The following is a 19,375-nucleotide window of genomic DNA, read 5'->3' as shown; positions in this document are numbered from 1 at the left end:
TATACATCTTGATGTTTTATTTAATTCATGTATTAATACTTTTCGTAAGTTTGTATTTTTTAAAATTTACACCAAATATCATTTTTACCTTCGGTAACATTATAACAAGTTAATGGAATATGAACTTCACTTAATCCTACGTACCAATTCGATTCGGATAATCGAATATTATTCTTTAGTTGATAAATAAAATGTGTCGGACCATATTTATGATGAGCAACTACGCTACCGTTTGAAACTAATGCAATGTAAATAGTATCATCAATGATTACAGAAATCATTTTTGTTCAATGTAAAAGAGTCAAATTTGAAGTTCCAAAACGAAATGATAGTATTAACCTGTGTCCGTCTTTTAATTTTCCTTCTATCGTACTAAAATATTTCTTTTAAACTTTAACAAAATCTGGAGTATGAAACAGAAAACATTTTGCATGTTCATTTTCTACATTATATACACTAAGTTTTCGAACTATTGGTCCGATATGTTGATATTGGTTTACAACAATATTAATGCATATGTTAATTGTATTTTGAATGTTATAATCTAAACTCCATTGAAATATTCCAGACGCTAATATTACATCTTTGACGTCTGACAATTTGAAGTATACTACTAAACCTTTAATTTTTTTGTATTTTCATTCTTACATTGATTGGTTAATTTTAAAGAATGTTTGATAAAAATCTGATTTTTATTTTTACAATATTTCAACGTTTGAACTTTTCAGGAATCATATCTAAAAAGATTTGAACAGATGAATAATATCGAGGTGCTATTTGGGAATGATAACTTTAACTTTATAATCAATAACGGTACAGTATTTGTTATAATTTCTTCAATTTCACATATATATAAAAACTCTATGGAATATTAATTTGTGTTAACATAACACCCCATTCTCCTTCACCTCAGTCAATAGGTTGTATCAATAACTAAATAATGTCATTGTATTAACAGAAATTATATTACTTGCATTTGAAGGAGCAATTACATGAAAGTAACACTTAAAGGTTCAATTAATTGGATTAGATGGAAGAGAGTTGTTGAGTTGAGTTGATTTTAACGTCCCGTTCAGCAGCGAGGCTATATGAGACGTGGACCTACTGATTAACGTGGAATCCGAACCACATGAGCTCCCGCCGGGAATCGAACCCGGATCTGTAGATGGAAGAGAATCTGATCCAATCTATGAATTCATAGTTGACAGATATTCTAACAATTTTACAAGTATCCGACTCTTTTGAAGTACTTTTTCAATTAGGTAATTTTTATTTGAATTTATAGTTACTTTTTGCAATTCTTTTGCATAAAATATTATTTTAATTTCCTCATCATTCCAATCTTTTAATTTATAAATTACGGGATTTGATTTAATACATTTATCAACAATAAATATTTCTTGTGAACTTTTAGGTAAATATCCTTTTTCCAATTTATCTTTATATTTACAACCACGAACATAATCACCAAGACTAACTTAGCAACTGAAATTCTTTTTACTTGATGCGTTACCGTATAATGTGTTTCATACTTGATTTACATTAGAATCATTTACCCACGTAGGTGCCATTTAAATACTTGAATGATAAGAATAATTATAATTATACAGTGAAACCTGTCGACTTGGCCACCTTTCTAAATTGGCCACCTGCTCATCTTGGCCTAGTTCGTCTTGAACCTGCATTTTCCCATAGAACATTCGTTACTTATTACTCTGTAAGTTGGCCACCTGTCTATCTTGGAAGTTGGCCACATTGAAGCAATGTTTACCCTATGATGATAATGATAAATTTACCTGCGTATCTTGGCCACGCAAAATACTATTTTGTTATTTTCGTTAACTCTTTCGTATTCCCTTATGAGAGGCAGATGTTCTGTACTTGTGACTGGAAACAGAGAAGCAGGGATTCCCACGACTTGTTCTTGGAGGTCAATGGCCAGAACCCTGCTCTTATAAAGGGGTTGAAGGAAGATGTAAGAAAAGGCACGTACAGGAATTCAGGAAATGGTTGTACATATTTGTTTACCCTGTTTGTTTCCGTAAAACCATTATCTATATCGGCTCCTTTCATGAGTGGGGGACGTTAGTAATTCCGGAATATTCTCAAGGTTAAAGCTAACCATTTCAATTGTCAACTATTGGCACCTGACGGCTTATCGAAAGGTAGCAAAGGTTTTGGGATATGAATTCCCTTAATATTTCCTCAAAACATTTTTTGCTCCAAGGGAAACACTTGTAGCTAATTAACAAGAGATAGACGATACTGCACAACAGAATTGAAACACATTGGATTTCAAAATGGAAAGAAAGCAAACAGAAATAGGGGACTATTTTGCAATAAAAAATAGCAATAACAACTGAAAAAGAGTCATATAAACTGCATATAAATTGTTCAATTTATAATTTTGCTTTTCTTGTTTTCAACCTGAATAACTCAGTGTGCTACAATATCAATTTAAATAAACTGCGTACATATGTTTCTATTTTATGATTGTTTGTGTTATTGTGTTTTCAATCCGAATAATTCAGTGTACCAGACTAGTTTTCAGGAAGATAAAGGTACGTGCATACACCGTATATTAAACATACTGTAGTATTTTTTCTAGTATTGTATATTGTTCACTCTCTATATATTATTTAAAAGTAGCTGTCGTGCCATTGCTTATCAAAATTTTACAATCAAGTAATACAAAAATCCTATTCTAAAAATACACCAGTTACACTTATTTTCTGTAAGTTGGCCACCTGTCTAAGTTGGCCACTTTTCAATGGAACTGATGGTGGTCAACATAGACAGGTTTCACTGTATACAGTTTTATTTAAAACATTATTTTTCACGGCAAATTAACAGTATTTACGTAAATTATTTTAATAACTGTTGGTTTAGTTCTTGTTATGCGTTTTGTACATCCTTCTACGTTCTTGTGAATTTCATAACAGATGGATAAACTGTTTCTAGAAGATTTTTTTTGAAAACGTAACACATTTTTCTGAAGTTGAATTAAATATTTACTTGAAGAGATGTATAATAAAAGCGAACGAATAATGTGGAAATAATTAGTAATTGATAAATTGGGAGGAAACAAAAGTATCCCAACATAGTCATGCATAAGGCACATATCCAACACAATAAATATGTAGCTCTTAGTATGCGACGAACGTGTTATATACTCCAGACATGAGAAATATCCATCATAAGTTAACAACAAGTCATTTGTTATCACCAAAATAATAATTGTGTTAGCTTCTGTCGATTCAAGTAAGCTAATTGACAGCAATCCACTTAAATAAAGGGCTTTAATATTTTCTATTTGATTTATCGACATTATCCTGGTTATTGTAGCCCTATTCTGCATGGGACTATATAGTCCACTTTGCTGCTATGATAAAAACGGACAATATTATAAAGCTATCGAAGTGCGAGTAACCTTGACAGAAAGCTAGGAGCATTGTTTATACACTGCATTACTCTGGTCATTGTATTCTGCATGAGAATATTTAGTCAGTTTTGCTGCTACAATAAAAACGACCAATATTTTAAAGATATCAAGGTACGAGTAGCCTTATTACACTGTAAAAAAAAATCATAGGTAAATTTACAAAAAGAAAAAAACGGTTGCAATCTGTTTGCCAAACCCAGGGCCGTCGCGTGGGTTGTAAGCGCAGAGGGCGAGAATTCAAGGGGCCCCTCAGCCCAGTGTGTTATGAAGAACAACCAGACTTTATTCTGTACTTCTAGATTTAAATATGAAACGTAAGATCATAATGTAAGATAAAAGAAGTTAGTAATACATCGATTTTTTAAAGTGAATCGCTTTTGTAGTTGAAACATAATAGTAAATGAAAACATGGTTTTGAATTATTAAAATCGAGTGTTATTCTTGTTTATTTTGAACTGACATTACCATAGTAATAGCATAGAATATATAAATAACGATACAAATATTAAATTCAAAGATTGATTTAAAAAAAAAAAAACTCTTCTCATAGAGGGCTGCAGAGAGTTCCAGTTAATCCTAGACGATGTTTTATATTACCGGTAATTTTCAAGTTCAATACTTTATCCGGAGTCCCTCAAGGATCTAATCTAGATCCTCTGTTATTTCTTCTTGTTATTAATGATATTCCTCTGTGTATTAAAACTTCTCAAGTTCTTTTTGTCGACAGTTTCAAATTATACTTCAAAGTAAGTTCAATTGATGATTGCGCGAAAGTTCAATATCATCTATAAAGAGTTCAAATATGGTGTAATAAGAAGAAATTAGTCCTTAATGTGTCCAAATGTAAATCTGTGTCTTTCACGAGGAAAGAAAATCCAATTAACTTTACTTATACAATGAGTAGTACTTCCTTGTCTACCCCAAGTACTATCAAAGGTCTAGGAGTTAAATTTTATAGCAAATTAACCTTTGCTCAACACATTGACGAAATAACGAGTAGTGCATATAGAAACCTAGGTTTAATTTATAGAATAGGACAGGGTTTCTACAAAGAATCAACATTGATAAGTTATATTTTTCGTACGTGAGGCCAAAATTAGAATTCTGTTGTACTGTTTGGACACCAAATGTCACTAAATATTCTGGTGCGATAGAAAATATACAGTTTAAATTTTTTTTAAATACTTGCGTACAAGAAAACCGGTTTCTATCCAAAGTATGTCCCCTATGAAGACTTAGTAACGAATTTTAGTTGTCGAACATTAGAAAAAAACATGGATGTTTGATCTGTTGTTCTTATATAAATTATTAAACGGTAAAATTGACTGTCCAGTATTAGTTTCAGAAGTGTTATTAACTGTCCCAACAGGTAAGGCTAGAACAGCAAACACTGCGACATTCTATTGTAGAAAAGCAAGAACTAACATATTACGTAAGTCTCCTCTGTGGAGAATGTGTGCTTCATATGATAAAATAATAAGATTTCATGTAGTAGATGTACTTAGTATGTCCAAAAATAAGTTCAAAGCAATTGTCAGGCAAAAATATAATTTCCTTCTGACTTCTGACACTTGACTTCTGCATACTTAAACGACGTATATTTGTGTTTGTATAATACTGTATAATAAATTGTTTACACGACAATATAACTGGGCGTTAAGCCTGTTGTGTTGTCCTTATGAAATAAATAAATACATTTTACTTAGCCGTGGCCTGATCATTATTAAAATATCTGATTTAACATTTTTTTAAATTTATTTACCAACATAATCTGAATTCCTTAAATTTGTTGATTTGTCGTCCCGGCGGCCCCTGGTCACGGTCGCCCCGCCCAAGCGACGGCCCTGGCAAACCTCTGTATAAATCTATTTACACCTATAAAGTAAAATTACTAATATGAAATGGTGTAAAATTACCTTTTCATCAGTAAAAATATATTTTCTTATAAATTTAACGTGTGAAGCTGGCCCATCCCAATTGAACACATTTTTAAAAAATAGCACCAAAAATGTGCTTCACAATATACAAAATTTCAAAAAATGTGCTCTTCAAGTAACCAAGAAATTAGAAGATTAATTTGGGCGGGGCTAGCGTGAAGCTAGCCCCACACACCCAGCGGAGGGCCACCAAACTATTGCCAAATAATAAGCCTACCATATCCCGTACAAAACCGGGACAATCCCGATTTTGGGCCCAAGTGTCCCATCCCCGTAAATTTAGTCGGGACAGCAAATGTCCCGTATTTTAATCCTGTCCCTCAAAAATTAAAAATCAAAAATTAAGACACTTGTGAATACTGTAATTAGTGAATGAACAATAAGCTGTAACATGTAATAGCTTCGAGTAAGTTATCACACCCTTTCCGATTTGATAGCGAGCAAGCCAATAGACTCTCAGCGCAGAGTTGCAGTTGTCCGTTGGCAGTCACACGGATAAAGTGCACTAGCTGAGCTATCGTTGATAATAAAATGGGAGCACATTTTTTTATTTTGATGCTTTTCTGGGAGCACATTTTTAGCGCTATTATTTGGCAATAGTTTGGTGGCCCCCCGTTGGGTGCGTGGGTCTAGCTTCACCCTGGCTCCCAACTTGGCAACCCAGTTTCTGCGCTAGATCATTGAAGAAATTTGTATGTTTTTTTATGTTTTTTCTGGGAGCACATTTTTAGCACTATTATTTGGCGCTAGTTTAGTGGCCCTCAGTTGGGTGGGCGGGGCTATCCTGACCCTGGCCCCCAACTTGGCAACCCTTCTTTTGCGGGAAATAATTGAGCACATTTTTTTATCTTAATGCTTTTCTGGGAGCACATTTTTAGCACTACTATTTGGCACTAGTTTGGTGTGCCTCCGTTTGGTGGGAAGGGATTGCTTCACGCTGGCCTGCAACTTGGCAACACCAGTTTCTTCGGTAAATAATAGAGTACATTTTTATTTTGATGTTTTCCTGTGAGCACATTTACAGCACTATTATTTGGCATTAGTTTGGTGGCAATCCGTTGGGTGGGCGGGGCTAGCTTGAGACTTCCTCCTCCTCCGGATCTTCGCTCCTATTCAACCGATTTGAACCAAATTTTTAGAGTAGTCATTCAAAAGTATTTAATTGTGACCATCATAATTTTAAACAAATCATCAGAAAACATCTAAATGGTGTTTAAACTATTTTGTACTTTTCCAATGTAATTTTCGTTTTGTCCGGCTTGTGTCTCCGCTCCTATTCAACCAATTTAAACCAAATTTGCCGATTAATTTTCTACAAGTGTGTAGCTTTGCTCAACAACATTTGGGACAAATTGGGAAAATATAGAGAGTGTTTCCTATATTTTTGTATTTTACAAATTGTTGGACAGCTGCTTTATTCGGGAGTTGTGCACATGGAAACATACACAATAAATATGCCTGTAACGATTTACCAAATGCACGTATCTTAAAACTATTGCTACCATTGTTTTTCTGCTTAAATTCTAGTCCAAAATTATGTATCATATTGCCCTATTCCTATTTAGAAAACTTGACCTGCATTCAAGATGGCAGATTTCAAAATGGCTGCCATCAAGGTTCACCTTACCGTACGACTTCCCCTTAGGTATAGTATGTACCCACATTGTTGTTATTGACTTTTTATTATTAACAAGCAGTTTACAAGGGGTGGTGCTGAACGTATTGTGCAATTGTCGACATGGATACGCGACATTTCAATCTGCTATTTTGGTTATTTCTACTTCAAAAACGCAGCTGCTTTTTTGTGTGTGGTCTTTCTGTGGGACCTCCTTCTTCTGAGTGAAATTTTACGGTAGGTTTCGATATGAGCTCATTGATACTTCCCTTGTACGGAAATGTTTATCAACTTTCAAAATGAGGGGGAAATAACTTTACATTACTATCTGGCAATTTAATTACAGAATTTTTTTCAGTGGAGAAAGTCAGGATCGTTGTTAACACACAAAATTGCTATGCACGTTAAGATAAAAGTTAACGCTTAACTATCAGCGATATACGAATATGACAGCACGTTTCTTCTACCTCTCCAATGTGTTGTAGGTCAAGTTCAAGAGATTACTATTCAGACTCTGTCAAACGACAATTTTATTTATTTATTTATTTTATTTTATTTTATTTTTTAATTGTTTAAAGCATTTCATTTTACTCTTCAGAAACATGTTGCTGATAATGAAAACTATCTCAACAACGAAAGAAACGAGAATTCTAACAATTGCACAGAATATTCTCTTCTTATTAATTAAATTTGTTTTTGTGAAAAGTTTGCATATCTGACATACTTCTCAATATATGTGTCGCTCTGTACCAAAACGCATAGGAAAGATAGGGTAATGTGCTGTCATCTATTGTAAATATATGACCTATCAATATACACACTCAAAAAATCCTGATGATACAAGTAGTTGAAGGAGAAATGATCTTAATAAATTCCTTCAAATTGGAAGCATTTCATATGTCAATGGAATAAAAAAAATCACTGGTAGCTATCAGTCTTTGAGAAAGGCGAAATTCGTTGGGTTAAGTTCTGACTAGTGATGAGCGCAAGAGTCTTGGTCTTGCAGTTTTTGCAAGAGTCTTGCATGCAAGACCAAGACCAAGACCAAGACCAGGAATCCCGATGCAAGACCAAGACCAAGACCAAGGGGTGCAAGACCAAGACCAAGACCAAGACCATACCTGCAAGACCAAGACCAAGACCAAGACTCTTGCGCAAGAGTCTTGCACAAGTATGGTACTACTTGATTTTTTATAGAATGTAAAAAGGAAGGGGGAAAAATCATTATATCTTTCACGTGAACTTCTTGGCTCCAGTAAAAATACCGCCGGAGTGAATGTGTTCCCAGTAGTTTATGCAATCCATGTGAGTCGATCTGCTCCTGTAACATATAGCTACAGTATGTCGTTTTTTGAATCGGTTGTTCACGAGACGACCGACAGCATAATTATATAGCTATAATAACTTCAGTGTCTGATTTACTTTGGTCATCATTTGATCATTCACGACGGCCTATGATTGGATTTTGGGAAATCATACGAAGAATAGTTGTGTCCATAAGAAGTGGATAAGCAAAAATAAACTAGAGCATGTTATGAACACGGTAGCTCAGTGGCAGAGCGTTCACCTCTGGTACATGGGGCCCTGGTTCGATTGCAGCTTGCGCTATGTGAGCTTCTTTGGTGAACAAACACCCTGTGCGTGGGTTTTACCGTTTCCTTGTACTTTCTTCATTCCACCATTTCTCATCATCACTGTTTCCCTTAGCCTCAGTGTAATAATCGTGGGACGTTCCAAAACTAAAGAAATGTAGTATTGAACATCGGCAATTCCGTACACCATAGGTGCCGACTACATGGGTATGGCCTTGGCTCTGAGGTTAAAGCATCCGTTGGAAATTTTTAATGTGTACATATAAAATTAATATTGAAATAACATTTTCATGACATTGACAAAAACTTAGCGCATGTGACCGCAAGTTTGATTTCATAGGTGGATGCTTATACGTTGAATAATTGTTTATCAATATAACTTATAGTCCCCTTAGGTATACGGCATATCTAGGATTCAACGATATAACATTATACAACAATAAATAATCTATATTCACAACCGAGAATGATTTCGTAATTATTTCAAATAACTTGAAGTTTGATGCCGTTATTTTGATGCTCTGGTGTTTGGGGTCCCGCGTTCGATCCCAGCCCCCGCCAAGTGAACTTTGTGGTGGACAAACACCGTGTGCGAGGGTTTCCTCGGGGTTCTCCCGTTTCCTCCCACTTTCTTCTTTCCACCATTTTCATTCATTTTTCATCATCACAGTCTCCTTTAGCCTAGCCGGCATAATCGTGGGACGTAAAACTCACAAATTTAATTTCATTTATATTCTAAAATATTAAGAGGTTTAATTATTATTATTTTAATTTTTTCTCTTTTTTGGTCAATATTGCAAAACATATCATCATCGTCATAATAATAGCTATTCTGCCATTATTGGCAGCTTCAAATCTCCTTCGCCCCCTCTTTCTAGCACGTCCCTCATCATACAGTTCCTCCTCAGCTAATGTCCTCCTCTTAATTACATCTAAAATTCTTCTTTTCTCCCCTACTGCTACTATTTCTAAAACCTTTGCATTCGTTTTCCGTTCACCAAGCTGATTCTCTCCTTTTTTCTCCATGTCCACATTTCGCAAGTCTAACTTTCATCGTTTTTGCGTAATGACCTTGTTTCTGCCCCATGCAGTACATATTAGAATCAGTAAAACAAAATTTCGATATTTAATTGGGAGTTTATTCAATACAAAGATGAGCTAATCTTGGTTGGAAAGAAACAAATCTGAAGCCTTTAGAGTATAAAAATAATTTTGCAATTTATGGTATTTCAGTAATCTGTGCCGCCTTGGTTTTCTTTCATGCGTCTCACTGTCAGGGGTAGCCTCCCCAGTTTGGGAACCAGTGGAGTATTGGATCTGTTAAAACATATAAAAATATTACGAAATGTTGGGATTTATCTTATAAGTAGTGAAGCGTGATCACCCATTGAAAAAAAAAAAGTAAAGGTCATCGCCTATGTTGTACAGCATCATCACACTTACACGAAGGTAAAATATATTACATTTAGAAACATACATTGCATTTCCCTCACTATTGACGCAATGTAGGATTTATTATCCCTTATATCCAGAGTAAAATTTACATATGAAAATCATAGATTTCTTAAAAGCAAAACTTGCAAGACTCTTGCAAGCAAGACCAAGACTGAGTGTGCAAGACCAAGACCAAGACCAAGACTAGGTGTGCAAGACCAAGACCAAGACCAAGACCGAGAGTTCCAGTGCAAGACCAAGACCAAGACCAAGACCACCCGGGTCTTGGTCTTGGTCTTGCATTTGCTCATCACTAGTTCTGACCCCTTAAGCCCCTACTCCACAACTGCTTCAAGTTTGAAAAAGTTATTATTCCCCTTCTTTACCTTCATTTTTAATATTCCCGCTCAAACAGCGCCTTGAGTTTGTCTCTAACCTCTTCTCATTTTCATACCTTCTTCCTCACAGTCGTGATTAATCCGATTATGTAGAAAAGCTAACTAAGTAAACTCATCACCATCAAAACACCAAACCCATTATTTCAAACTTTGACCGTTTCAGATCTTGAATACGCTGTTGCGTACACTAAAACTGATTACTCGGAACCTTGTATATCACATCGTCATTAAATCATATATAATAAGTAAAAACTTGTTGTGATTCTTATTGAAACATTTGGATTGCGAGCGAAGCGAGCAAGAAAACTTTTAACAAATCTATTTCTTTGCGAACCGACAATATTGATTTAATAAGGCGCAACCGGGGCAACTGACCCGCTCGCCCCCCTCTAGCTACGGCTCTGGCGATAATAGATGAATATATGATAATTTTACAACACACATTTTTGCAGTTTTTAAATGTTCAAATAAATTGTAGATGTGCATTAATTAATTATAAAACACACACACACTCACGTTTTTAACTGCCATTCCAACGGAAATAAATCAACAATGATTTGAGAATTCGCAAATGACAACCCTGCATTCTTGAACTTCAATTGCGTTTACGAGGGGCTGAAAATGTTGTTGCTCAAAGTAGTGCCAATAAGGATTTTAAAAATAGTGAAAACAGAGAGGCTAATTTGGAGTTCGATACTGAAGATTGCTACAGAAGTTTATCATATATTATTGCTTTTATTAGTAGTATTATATCTGTTTCTACAATTATCATGCGCATAATGAATATACGACAATTTTTTTGTAGTAGGCTATACGATAATTTTAAAGACGGAAATCGGTTATTTTGTTTTTTGAGGTTGGCAACTCTAGGGTACGGTAAATCAGTGGTACAGCTCTTACCTCAGGTGTGTGGGATCCCTGGTTCGATCTCCGGCCAAGTAAATTTGTGATGGACAACATTTTGTTCGTAGGTTTTCTTAGAGCACTCCAGCTCCCTCGCATAATCTTACTCCACCAATTCGTCCATCATTATTCACTTGAATTAATGATCCGTCTCCTTTAGTCTAAAGGTAGGGTTGCCATATGTCCGCATTTTGTACGGACTGTTTGTATTTTTGGATCCGTGTCCGTGCCCGTATCGTACAACGCATGAAACAGGAAAATGTCCGTATTTGACAGTTTTCGGAGCTGCCCGAAAATTTCCGAGTCGGGAATAGGTAAAATCTCGGCTGAAGAGAATTGTGTTTTCATCATATAACTTATAGTTTAGTTACCATTAATAAAACAGGTTATGTTTTTAAAAGAGAGTAATTTTTCCATTCCAGAGTTCTTTTGGTTAGATTTAATAGTGGCCTATACGTAATTTAATGACATGATTTATTATATTCGTGTTAATGAAAAAAATTATAAAACATGTTAGTTTCCAATAATGTTTTAAGTATTACCGCGGTTGTGTGATAACTTAAAAAGGTAATTTTTTAGATAAGAAATTTCAAAATATTTGTTCTGAGTTTCAGGCCCGTAGCCAGCCCAAAAATGTAGGGGGGGGAGCGGTTGAAATTACGGGGACCCGATCCAACCATATTATAGTTCATTTGCAAGCCTACCGTGAAAATTTTAGGGGGACAGCAAAAATTTAGGGGGGCCGGCCCCCCTACAACCCCCTGGACACGGACCTGCTGAGTTTGGTCACCATATCTTTGATGAGTCGTCATTTTAAGGCTTGTTCGTATTTTGGATCAAAAAATTACGGCAACCCTACGTAACGGGCATATGCGTGGAACGTTAAACTGAAATACTTCATCTCCTTTCATAAACCCCTCTTAATCATGTCATCACGAAAACCTGGCAAATTGTAACATTAGGAATACTATCCATTCCACTTTGTCAGAACTGTCCCGACGTGATTCTGTCTGGATAATAAACATGCCCCTATTTTTATGTTTATTAATGATGTTGGTGATTATTATTAGGCACATCATTAACGGAATTTAGTTTCCAGCTTATTATAATAGAGTTTTTTTTTTCTTTTTTTAATGGAAGCCTCACAATAGAGGTAGGCAGACAGACAGGAACGTAACATATAGGCCTTTATGTCAATCTATATTTGTTAAAACAATATCAGTCACTATTTTAACAACTATCATTTTTATTCATTTAAAGAATTTGTATGGATAAGATTATCATTAAGTGATAACATGTTATTATTATTATTATTATTATTATTATTATTATTATTATTATTATTATTATTATTATTATTATTATTATTATTATTATTATTATTATTATTATTCGCCAATGTTGTTGTTTAAGTGGGTGGCTATTTGAAGCGATCGCAAAGCGCATTTATTGCTCATGCGTATGCTTGAAATACGCTGACCATGTATTTAAATCTGAGCGGCTAAACATGAACGCGAAAGCAATAAAATCGCTAAGAAAACGCCGGCTCGAGCGTATTTGGTGCAGGTCGGAACAATAGACCGCCTGCTGTTTAAAAGATTTCAAAAGGAAGGACAGAAAGGAAAGACGTGTTGCCAGGCAAGGGGATTGTAACAAGAAACAGCTGCTTGGAAGACGCTTTGTGCAGAGATTGGAACTCTGCTGTTATAAAGTATCTGTGTGTATAACAAAAGAAAATTCACAAAAATAGAAGGAAATTCCGAAAATTAGCTAATCACAGAAAAATCTATGTAACACAATAGGGTGATTTCTCGTGATACACTTGATTGACACTTAGCTGGTGCCATGGTAGTCTATAAGCAAAATATTTGGCTTTAGGCAAAAGATGAAACAACGAAATAACTTGAATTTGAGCCCCTATCTCCGAAGCTCGAACTCCACCCCCAAACAGATAACCACAAGTGTAATCACAAAGAGAAATTTTCAGTTGTGTTTGAAAACGTGTCCTGTGTACATATCCAGTCATGGTTAGTGTGTTTAACACAGAGGCGTTTATAATCGAAATACAAAATAGGCCATGCCTATATGATTTAAGAGATCCGAACTACATGAATCGTGACTTAAAAATAAAAATGTGGAGAGAAGTGGCTGCGATATTTGTTCCAGACTAGGAGGGAATGGAACGGAATTCTCAGAATGAAGAAAGTAAGAATATTCTTATTTTATGATTTCATTTAATACTGTTAAGTAGAGCTACATCGAGCCAAATTGTATGTTCACTATGAATAATAATAATAATAATAATAATAATAATAATAATAATAATAATAATAATAATAATAATAATAATAATAATAATAATAATAATAATAATAATAAATACTTTGTTAAAGTTGTGCCAACTCCAATATACCTAATATATACCAAACCTTAAGGCGCAACAGCTCGAAAGGGCCAGGGTCGGCTATGCTTCATTTTATGGGGTGGATATGTTAGATGATGGAACAATTGCCTTTAGATGGTCTAAGCCATAGATGTGTGCACAGTAGAAAGGCGGAAAATGCTACCTCTAATAGTTTGGTACTTAGGTATATGTTTTAAACAGCAAAGACCATAATTTTAAATTGGGATTCAATACATCTTATTCTCTTTCCAGTCTTTGAAATTACCGAAAAACTACGTTGCCTAATTATTTCGAAACTTAGTTTTGTAAAACAAACACATAAGGTTTCAGTTTCCAGACATTTCTTTCCATGCAGCTTAGAAATATTCCTGGGAAAGATATGTTTATTTTATTTTATGTATTTATTTTAACTGTAACTGCTCGTGTTTTATCAACTTTGTTCTAAGAAACTGAAACTAAGGTGCTAAAATTGGTAGAGGGTAGGAATTTCAGAAGAAGCCAAAATCATGAGAGGAAAAAAATTAAAAGATTAAACCAGAGAATTGGTTAAAAATATCATGATGTAAATTTTATAGTTGGTGGCTTGGAATTTAGCGGTCCTTTCAGCACCGAAGCTATACAAGATGTGAACCCACAGTTTAAGGTGGAATCTAAACTACCTTTATGCGCTGAAACTTTTCAATGATCTCCCACAGGATTCGAATCCGGAACCCCATTCTCCAAAGGCACGTGCATAGCTAGTGAACTATAAAGTAGTGTAAATGTTGGAATTTATTGATTGGGGTCTAATATTTGTTTTCGATACAGAGGATATCTTTAAAAACAAATGCCTCTTGCTCCGTCTCTTTCGACTATATCAGCGAGGCTACATCAGACGTGAACTACAGCTCAACGTGGGACCCTAACCACATAAGCTCCTGCCTAGAATCGAATCCAGGTCTACCACTTCTGGCGCGGGAAATGAAAAAAGACCTGGAAACCCTGACTGGCTCATAGTATGATTTACAACTTTGGTGAAACTAAAATTACCGTGTAGCCACTTAGGCCGCGTTCGCTGTGGGGGGTAACGCTTTGTCGACTAGCCTAGTACTAAACTGTAAATAGCGTAATAGCCGTATCCATAGTCTCCAGAAAGCGATGAAAATGAACAGCTTTAAAACATTGACTGGCGTTATTTTAACAAATACCGACCCATGTAGGATAAATACTATTTAAATTTGCGATTTTTTTTTATTATTTAGGGCTTATATAATTTATATTGTCTCACTTTTCTTTTATCAATTAGTTAACTATAACTCGGTCTTCACTAAAAAGACTTATATTACATTACACTGTTGCCACACTTGGTACAATTGTACCAAATTCCGCCCTTTTTGTCATTCATCGGCCCGTTGGTACCACGCTGGCATTTTCAGCCCCTTTTGTGAAAAAGTTGGTACAATTCTACCCAATTCAGCACCATTTAACAAATACTTGTCACATTTTCAAAAGTGTCAGTAAGACTTTTCCTACATCTCACGTTACTCATAGTGTGTGTTGGACTCTTAAAATGCTGTTGAACATTCATTCAGTAACGTTGCACCGCACAACACTACGAACTTCGTGTGGAGAATTCGTAATTCGAACTATACCGGGAAACAAATGACGCTAGATGGGCGCATGAAAGAGACAAGAAAGGAGTGGTGGAAATTTTAGTTTGAAATCCTTTTTTTTTTTTTTTTTTTTTTTTTTTTTTTTTTTTTTTTTTTTTTTAAGCGTTGAATCAAGTGTTGGAAATTCTGAAGAAGACCAGCGTGTGCTCAAGTAAGTCTACAATTTATGTGTCGCTGCAAAGATTCTACACCAAAAAATAATAGCAACGAAAATATACATTGATGTAGTTGCCGGCTTACCGGGATAAGTTGTTTACTAGTGACGCCATATTGACGAAGATAAAGACTTTCTTGATTTGGACTCGTGGGAGAGGGGGGAGGGAGTTTTCTAGAACTTTACCTCTTTTAGTTTCGTGTTATAGAGACATGCATTACTCTGGTATAAAATAATGAATTTAGCCCTTTTTGTTTCAATTTGGTACTATTTTTCAGCCCACTCCGGAGCTAGGACTGTGGCAACAGTGTTACATTATCATGGAGTTGAGTTGAGTTGCATAACGTCCCGTTCAGCAGTCGAGCTATATGAGACGTGGACCTATTGATTAACGTGGAATTCGAGCCACATGAGCTCCCGTCGGGATGCATTATTATGGAAAGGTGCCATGGTATAGTACATTTCTCTTTCCATAAGCAGCACCAAGAGTCCCTACATTTTGCTTTGGAAAGACGGAAATTCAATATGATATTCATAAAAAGAGACAGGGAAGCTTTCTAGTAGATGCTTCCCTCTCTCAAATAAGAAATACCGAAAATATTAATAATGTTAAAGTAAGTAGTAGTACAATTTAACAATAAAGTAAAATTACAATAAGTATATGTAAAGTGATCAAACTAAATACAGGACATAGATTACAAGTTACTTTGCTTTTTAATTATTATCCTATTAACACGTTCACATTCGTCCACATTCAATATGCACAGAAACAGCCCTAGGAAGAATACAGGGGTTCTGGATCGTAATACACATCGATTCGGATTCAACTATTTGGTACTGATGCACTAGCAACTTAAAATCCATTCGTCATATTATACGTGGAACCTGGTGTGAATCCCCCAGAGAACCTCATATCGGGAGTTGGACGAAAATGTAGCATGATCTTCCTCCGCCTCTCTCTTTCTTCTACTGGGTCTACAATGACACGAGTCAAATAATGATTCACCCACCATGTGTACCAAATAGGATAATAAAATCTTAGGCTTACTAGCATCCGCACATAATAAAATACCATAGATGTCCCAATAACAATCAACAATCCAATAAGCATCACATAAGACCAAAGATCCGTCTCTGGCGGAAGAGGAAGAGCCATCGCCAGAGGAAGACCCATTCGTAAAAAATAACATCCTACGCCCAACATGGGTGAGAGAAAACAGAGATGAAAAACATCCCAGTAAAATCGTCTCACGTGAAAATTACGCCGCCAACTTTTCAGCCACGCACAAACAGCTTGCGATTTAGTATACTTCAACTCCCTTTGTACGGTGTACTGGTAACCACATAATTCACACCGCGTGGTATTCGATTCCATGAGCCATCGTTCTAGACAAGAAAGATGAACGAAAGCAACAGTTCCTCTGCAAAAGCAAGGCGATTCTAAATCCTCCATACTCAATGCTGATCCGTGACAAATTCTACATATTATGCTGATAATAGATTCAGACCGTCTGGTCAAGGCATACGATGAAGGAGTCCGGTCTGCTTCAAGTCTCGGATCAAATATTATTGGAGCACTTATACTTCTGCGTGCATTTTGTTTAATACTACGTGGTACGTTTACTGATTCTGCATGGACTGTATTGCGTCTATGACGAGACAGCTCCGACGATGATGGCACATCCTCGTCATTCATTATACTATTAAGAGTATGCAATGCTGAAGCATTGTTATTCACCTCATTTGTATCAGAGATATAAGTGGCATCTACTTCTAGTTCATCCATTCCCGTTAAGTTACCCTCCAGAGTAAATACCTCTTCTCTAAGTGCTTCCTCAAAATTTTCAGAGATAAACACTAAGCTGCCCTCGTTATTCCTCTCATCACTGTTTTCGCCAACGTTAAAAAGCATTCCAGATCTTGCTAGCAATATACTAGGAGTAGTTGATAGATCAGATGAGCCTGGCGGTGGTAATGACTCATGATCATCATCATCACTGTTGTCTACATCACATTCATCATTTAATGTAGAATATACGTCCCAAAATAAGCTAATTCGCTCTCTTCCGGTTAAGAATGGTCTGCTGCTGTTTTGCGTTTGAATTGAAGGCATTGGCGATATATTTCGGATTCCATTAGCAGTTTCTGGTTGTTCAGTGGAATTGGTGATAACAGTGCTACTTGCCTGATTACGTCTAGAACTATCAAATGAGCTACTAGAACCAGTGTCGGGTTCTGTTTCATTACTAGACCCTCGGGCTGCATTAGGTGAAGATGATGCTCTATTACTTGCACAACTTGTCCCTGGTATCGACAAAGAACCTTCACGGACATTGAGTGACGTCGTTTTCCTAAGTTCATTTCGTTTATTTTCTTCCATGTTGTATTATTTCGAGTAAAATGGACACTTTACTAAAACGGTCAAGAAAGATTTTGTCATGGTGTTAAGTATTTTTTAATCCTATTTACACAACCAACAATGTAGGAAACAATGCATCAGAATTTTGATCTAACATAAGAAGATTCATTTTAGTCAGCTCAATATCTTTTGTAATTTTTTCCAGAGGAACATAAATGGTAGGAATGTGCATATACTAAATTTAATTCTGTGCCCTTTCCTACTATACTTTGGTGCAACAAAATTAGTATACACAGTGCTTAAAATGGAAATTTATAAAAAATATATTACCAGACATATGAACTAAACCTTTTTTTAAGGAAATTAACTAGCAACGGAAGGACAGAAAATATTGTCTTTTAATGGAACAAAATTTTCTCTTGTACACGACAAAATAAACGAGTCAAGATCCAGGAGGAACATAAAAGATGTAAGAAAATTTCCCTTCCACCTCACCCTATGGAATCCGGAAACACTTATTTTAATCGTCTTCAAGAGCAAATATAGTCTCCATCTTATAGCTAAAAGTTAGCGATCCCACATTTGATAAGGAAGACTGTTCCTTATATTGGTTCCAGTTGTAAATAATAGTATTAATTTTGCTAAACTGTAGATTGCGCAGTGTAAGTAATGTAATTGTGAAAAGTTATCTCATCATAGGTATTCTGCCTTTATTGGCAGGTCACTTGCCGCAGCTGAGAAGCTTCCATGCTCCACGGTCCTCCGCTAACCTCTGCGTCTTCGCGTATGATTTTTCTGTTTTAATATCATCCATTAATTGTAGTCTCCTTCGCCCCCTCCCTCTCTTTCCCGCCACCATACCTTCTAGGACGTCCCTCATGATACAATCTCTTCTTAGGCAATGTCCCAATCAGTTTCTCTTCCTCTTCCTAATACTATCTAAAAGTGTTCTTTTCTCACCCACCATTTCTAATACTCTCTCATTCGTTTTCCGCTCGACCCAACTAATTCTTTCCATTCTTCTCCACACCCACATTTCGAAGGCTTCCAGTCGATTTTCGTCACCTTTACGTAATGTCCACGTTTCCGCCCCATACAGTACAACACTCCACACGAAGCACTTTATGAGTCTTTTTCTCAACTCTTTATTCAAGGTCCTACAAAACAGACTTTTCTTCCTCCTAAAGGCTTCTTTCGCCATTCCTATCCTTGCTTTTATTTCACGTTCGCACTTCATGACATTACTAAGAATACTACCCAGGTATCGAAAACTATTCACTTGTTCTATTTTCTCCCCTCCTACTTTTATATCTGGGTTAAATGATCTATGCGTAATTGAGATATTCTTCCTATAACGAAGTAAAATAAGGGACAGGCTCACTATTGATTATACATTATGCTCCTACTCAGAGTCCTTTTCCAGCAAGGCGTTATGTGTATCACTCCGTCATATTGAGTAACAAGCTCCCCTGCATATACAACCTT

The 19,375-nt window shown here is 35.8% G+C and overlaps 1 protein-coding gene across 1 annotated transcript; it reads right to left on the bottom strand.

The window, feature by feature from the left end:
* Positions 1-16,218: 16,218 nt before the first annotated feature.
* On the bottom strand, positions 16,219-18,228 carry LOC145666915 (uncharacterized). The gene has a single exon (XM_081734516.1). The coding sequence runs from the start codon at positions 17,909-17,911 to the stop codon at positions 16,385-16,387; it is 1,527 nt and encodes a 508-aa protein (XP_081590642.1). The 5' UTR covers positions 17,912-18,228; the 3' UTR covers positions 16,219-16,384.
* Between the last annotated feature and the right edge of the window lie 1,147 nt (positions 18,229-19,375).

This window comes from Thermobia domestica, chromosome 1, assembly GCF_964235325.1.
Source record: "Thermobia domestica chromosome 1, izTheDome1.hap1.1, whole genome shotgun sequence".
NCBI classification, from domain to species: Eukaryota; Metazoa; Arthropoda; class Insecta; order Zygentoma; family Lepismatidae; genus Thermobia; species Thermobia domestica.
This window is presented reverse-complemented; position numbering and strand designations above follow the sequence as displayed.

Bases quoted from the DNA above. Each gene is read 5' to 3' on its own strand.
- LOC145666915 (XM_081734516.1), bottom strand. From the start codon at position 17,911: ATGGAAGAAAATAAACGAAATGAACTTAGGAAAACGACGTCACTCAAT.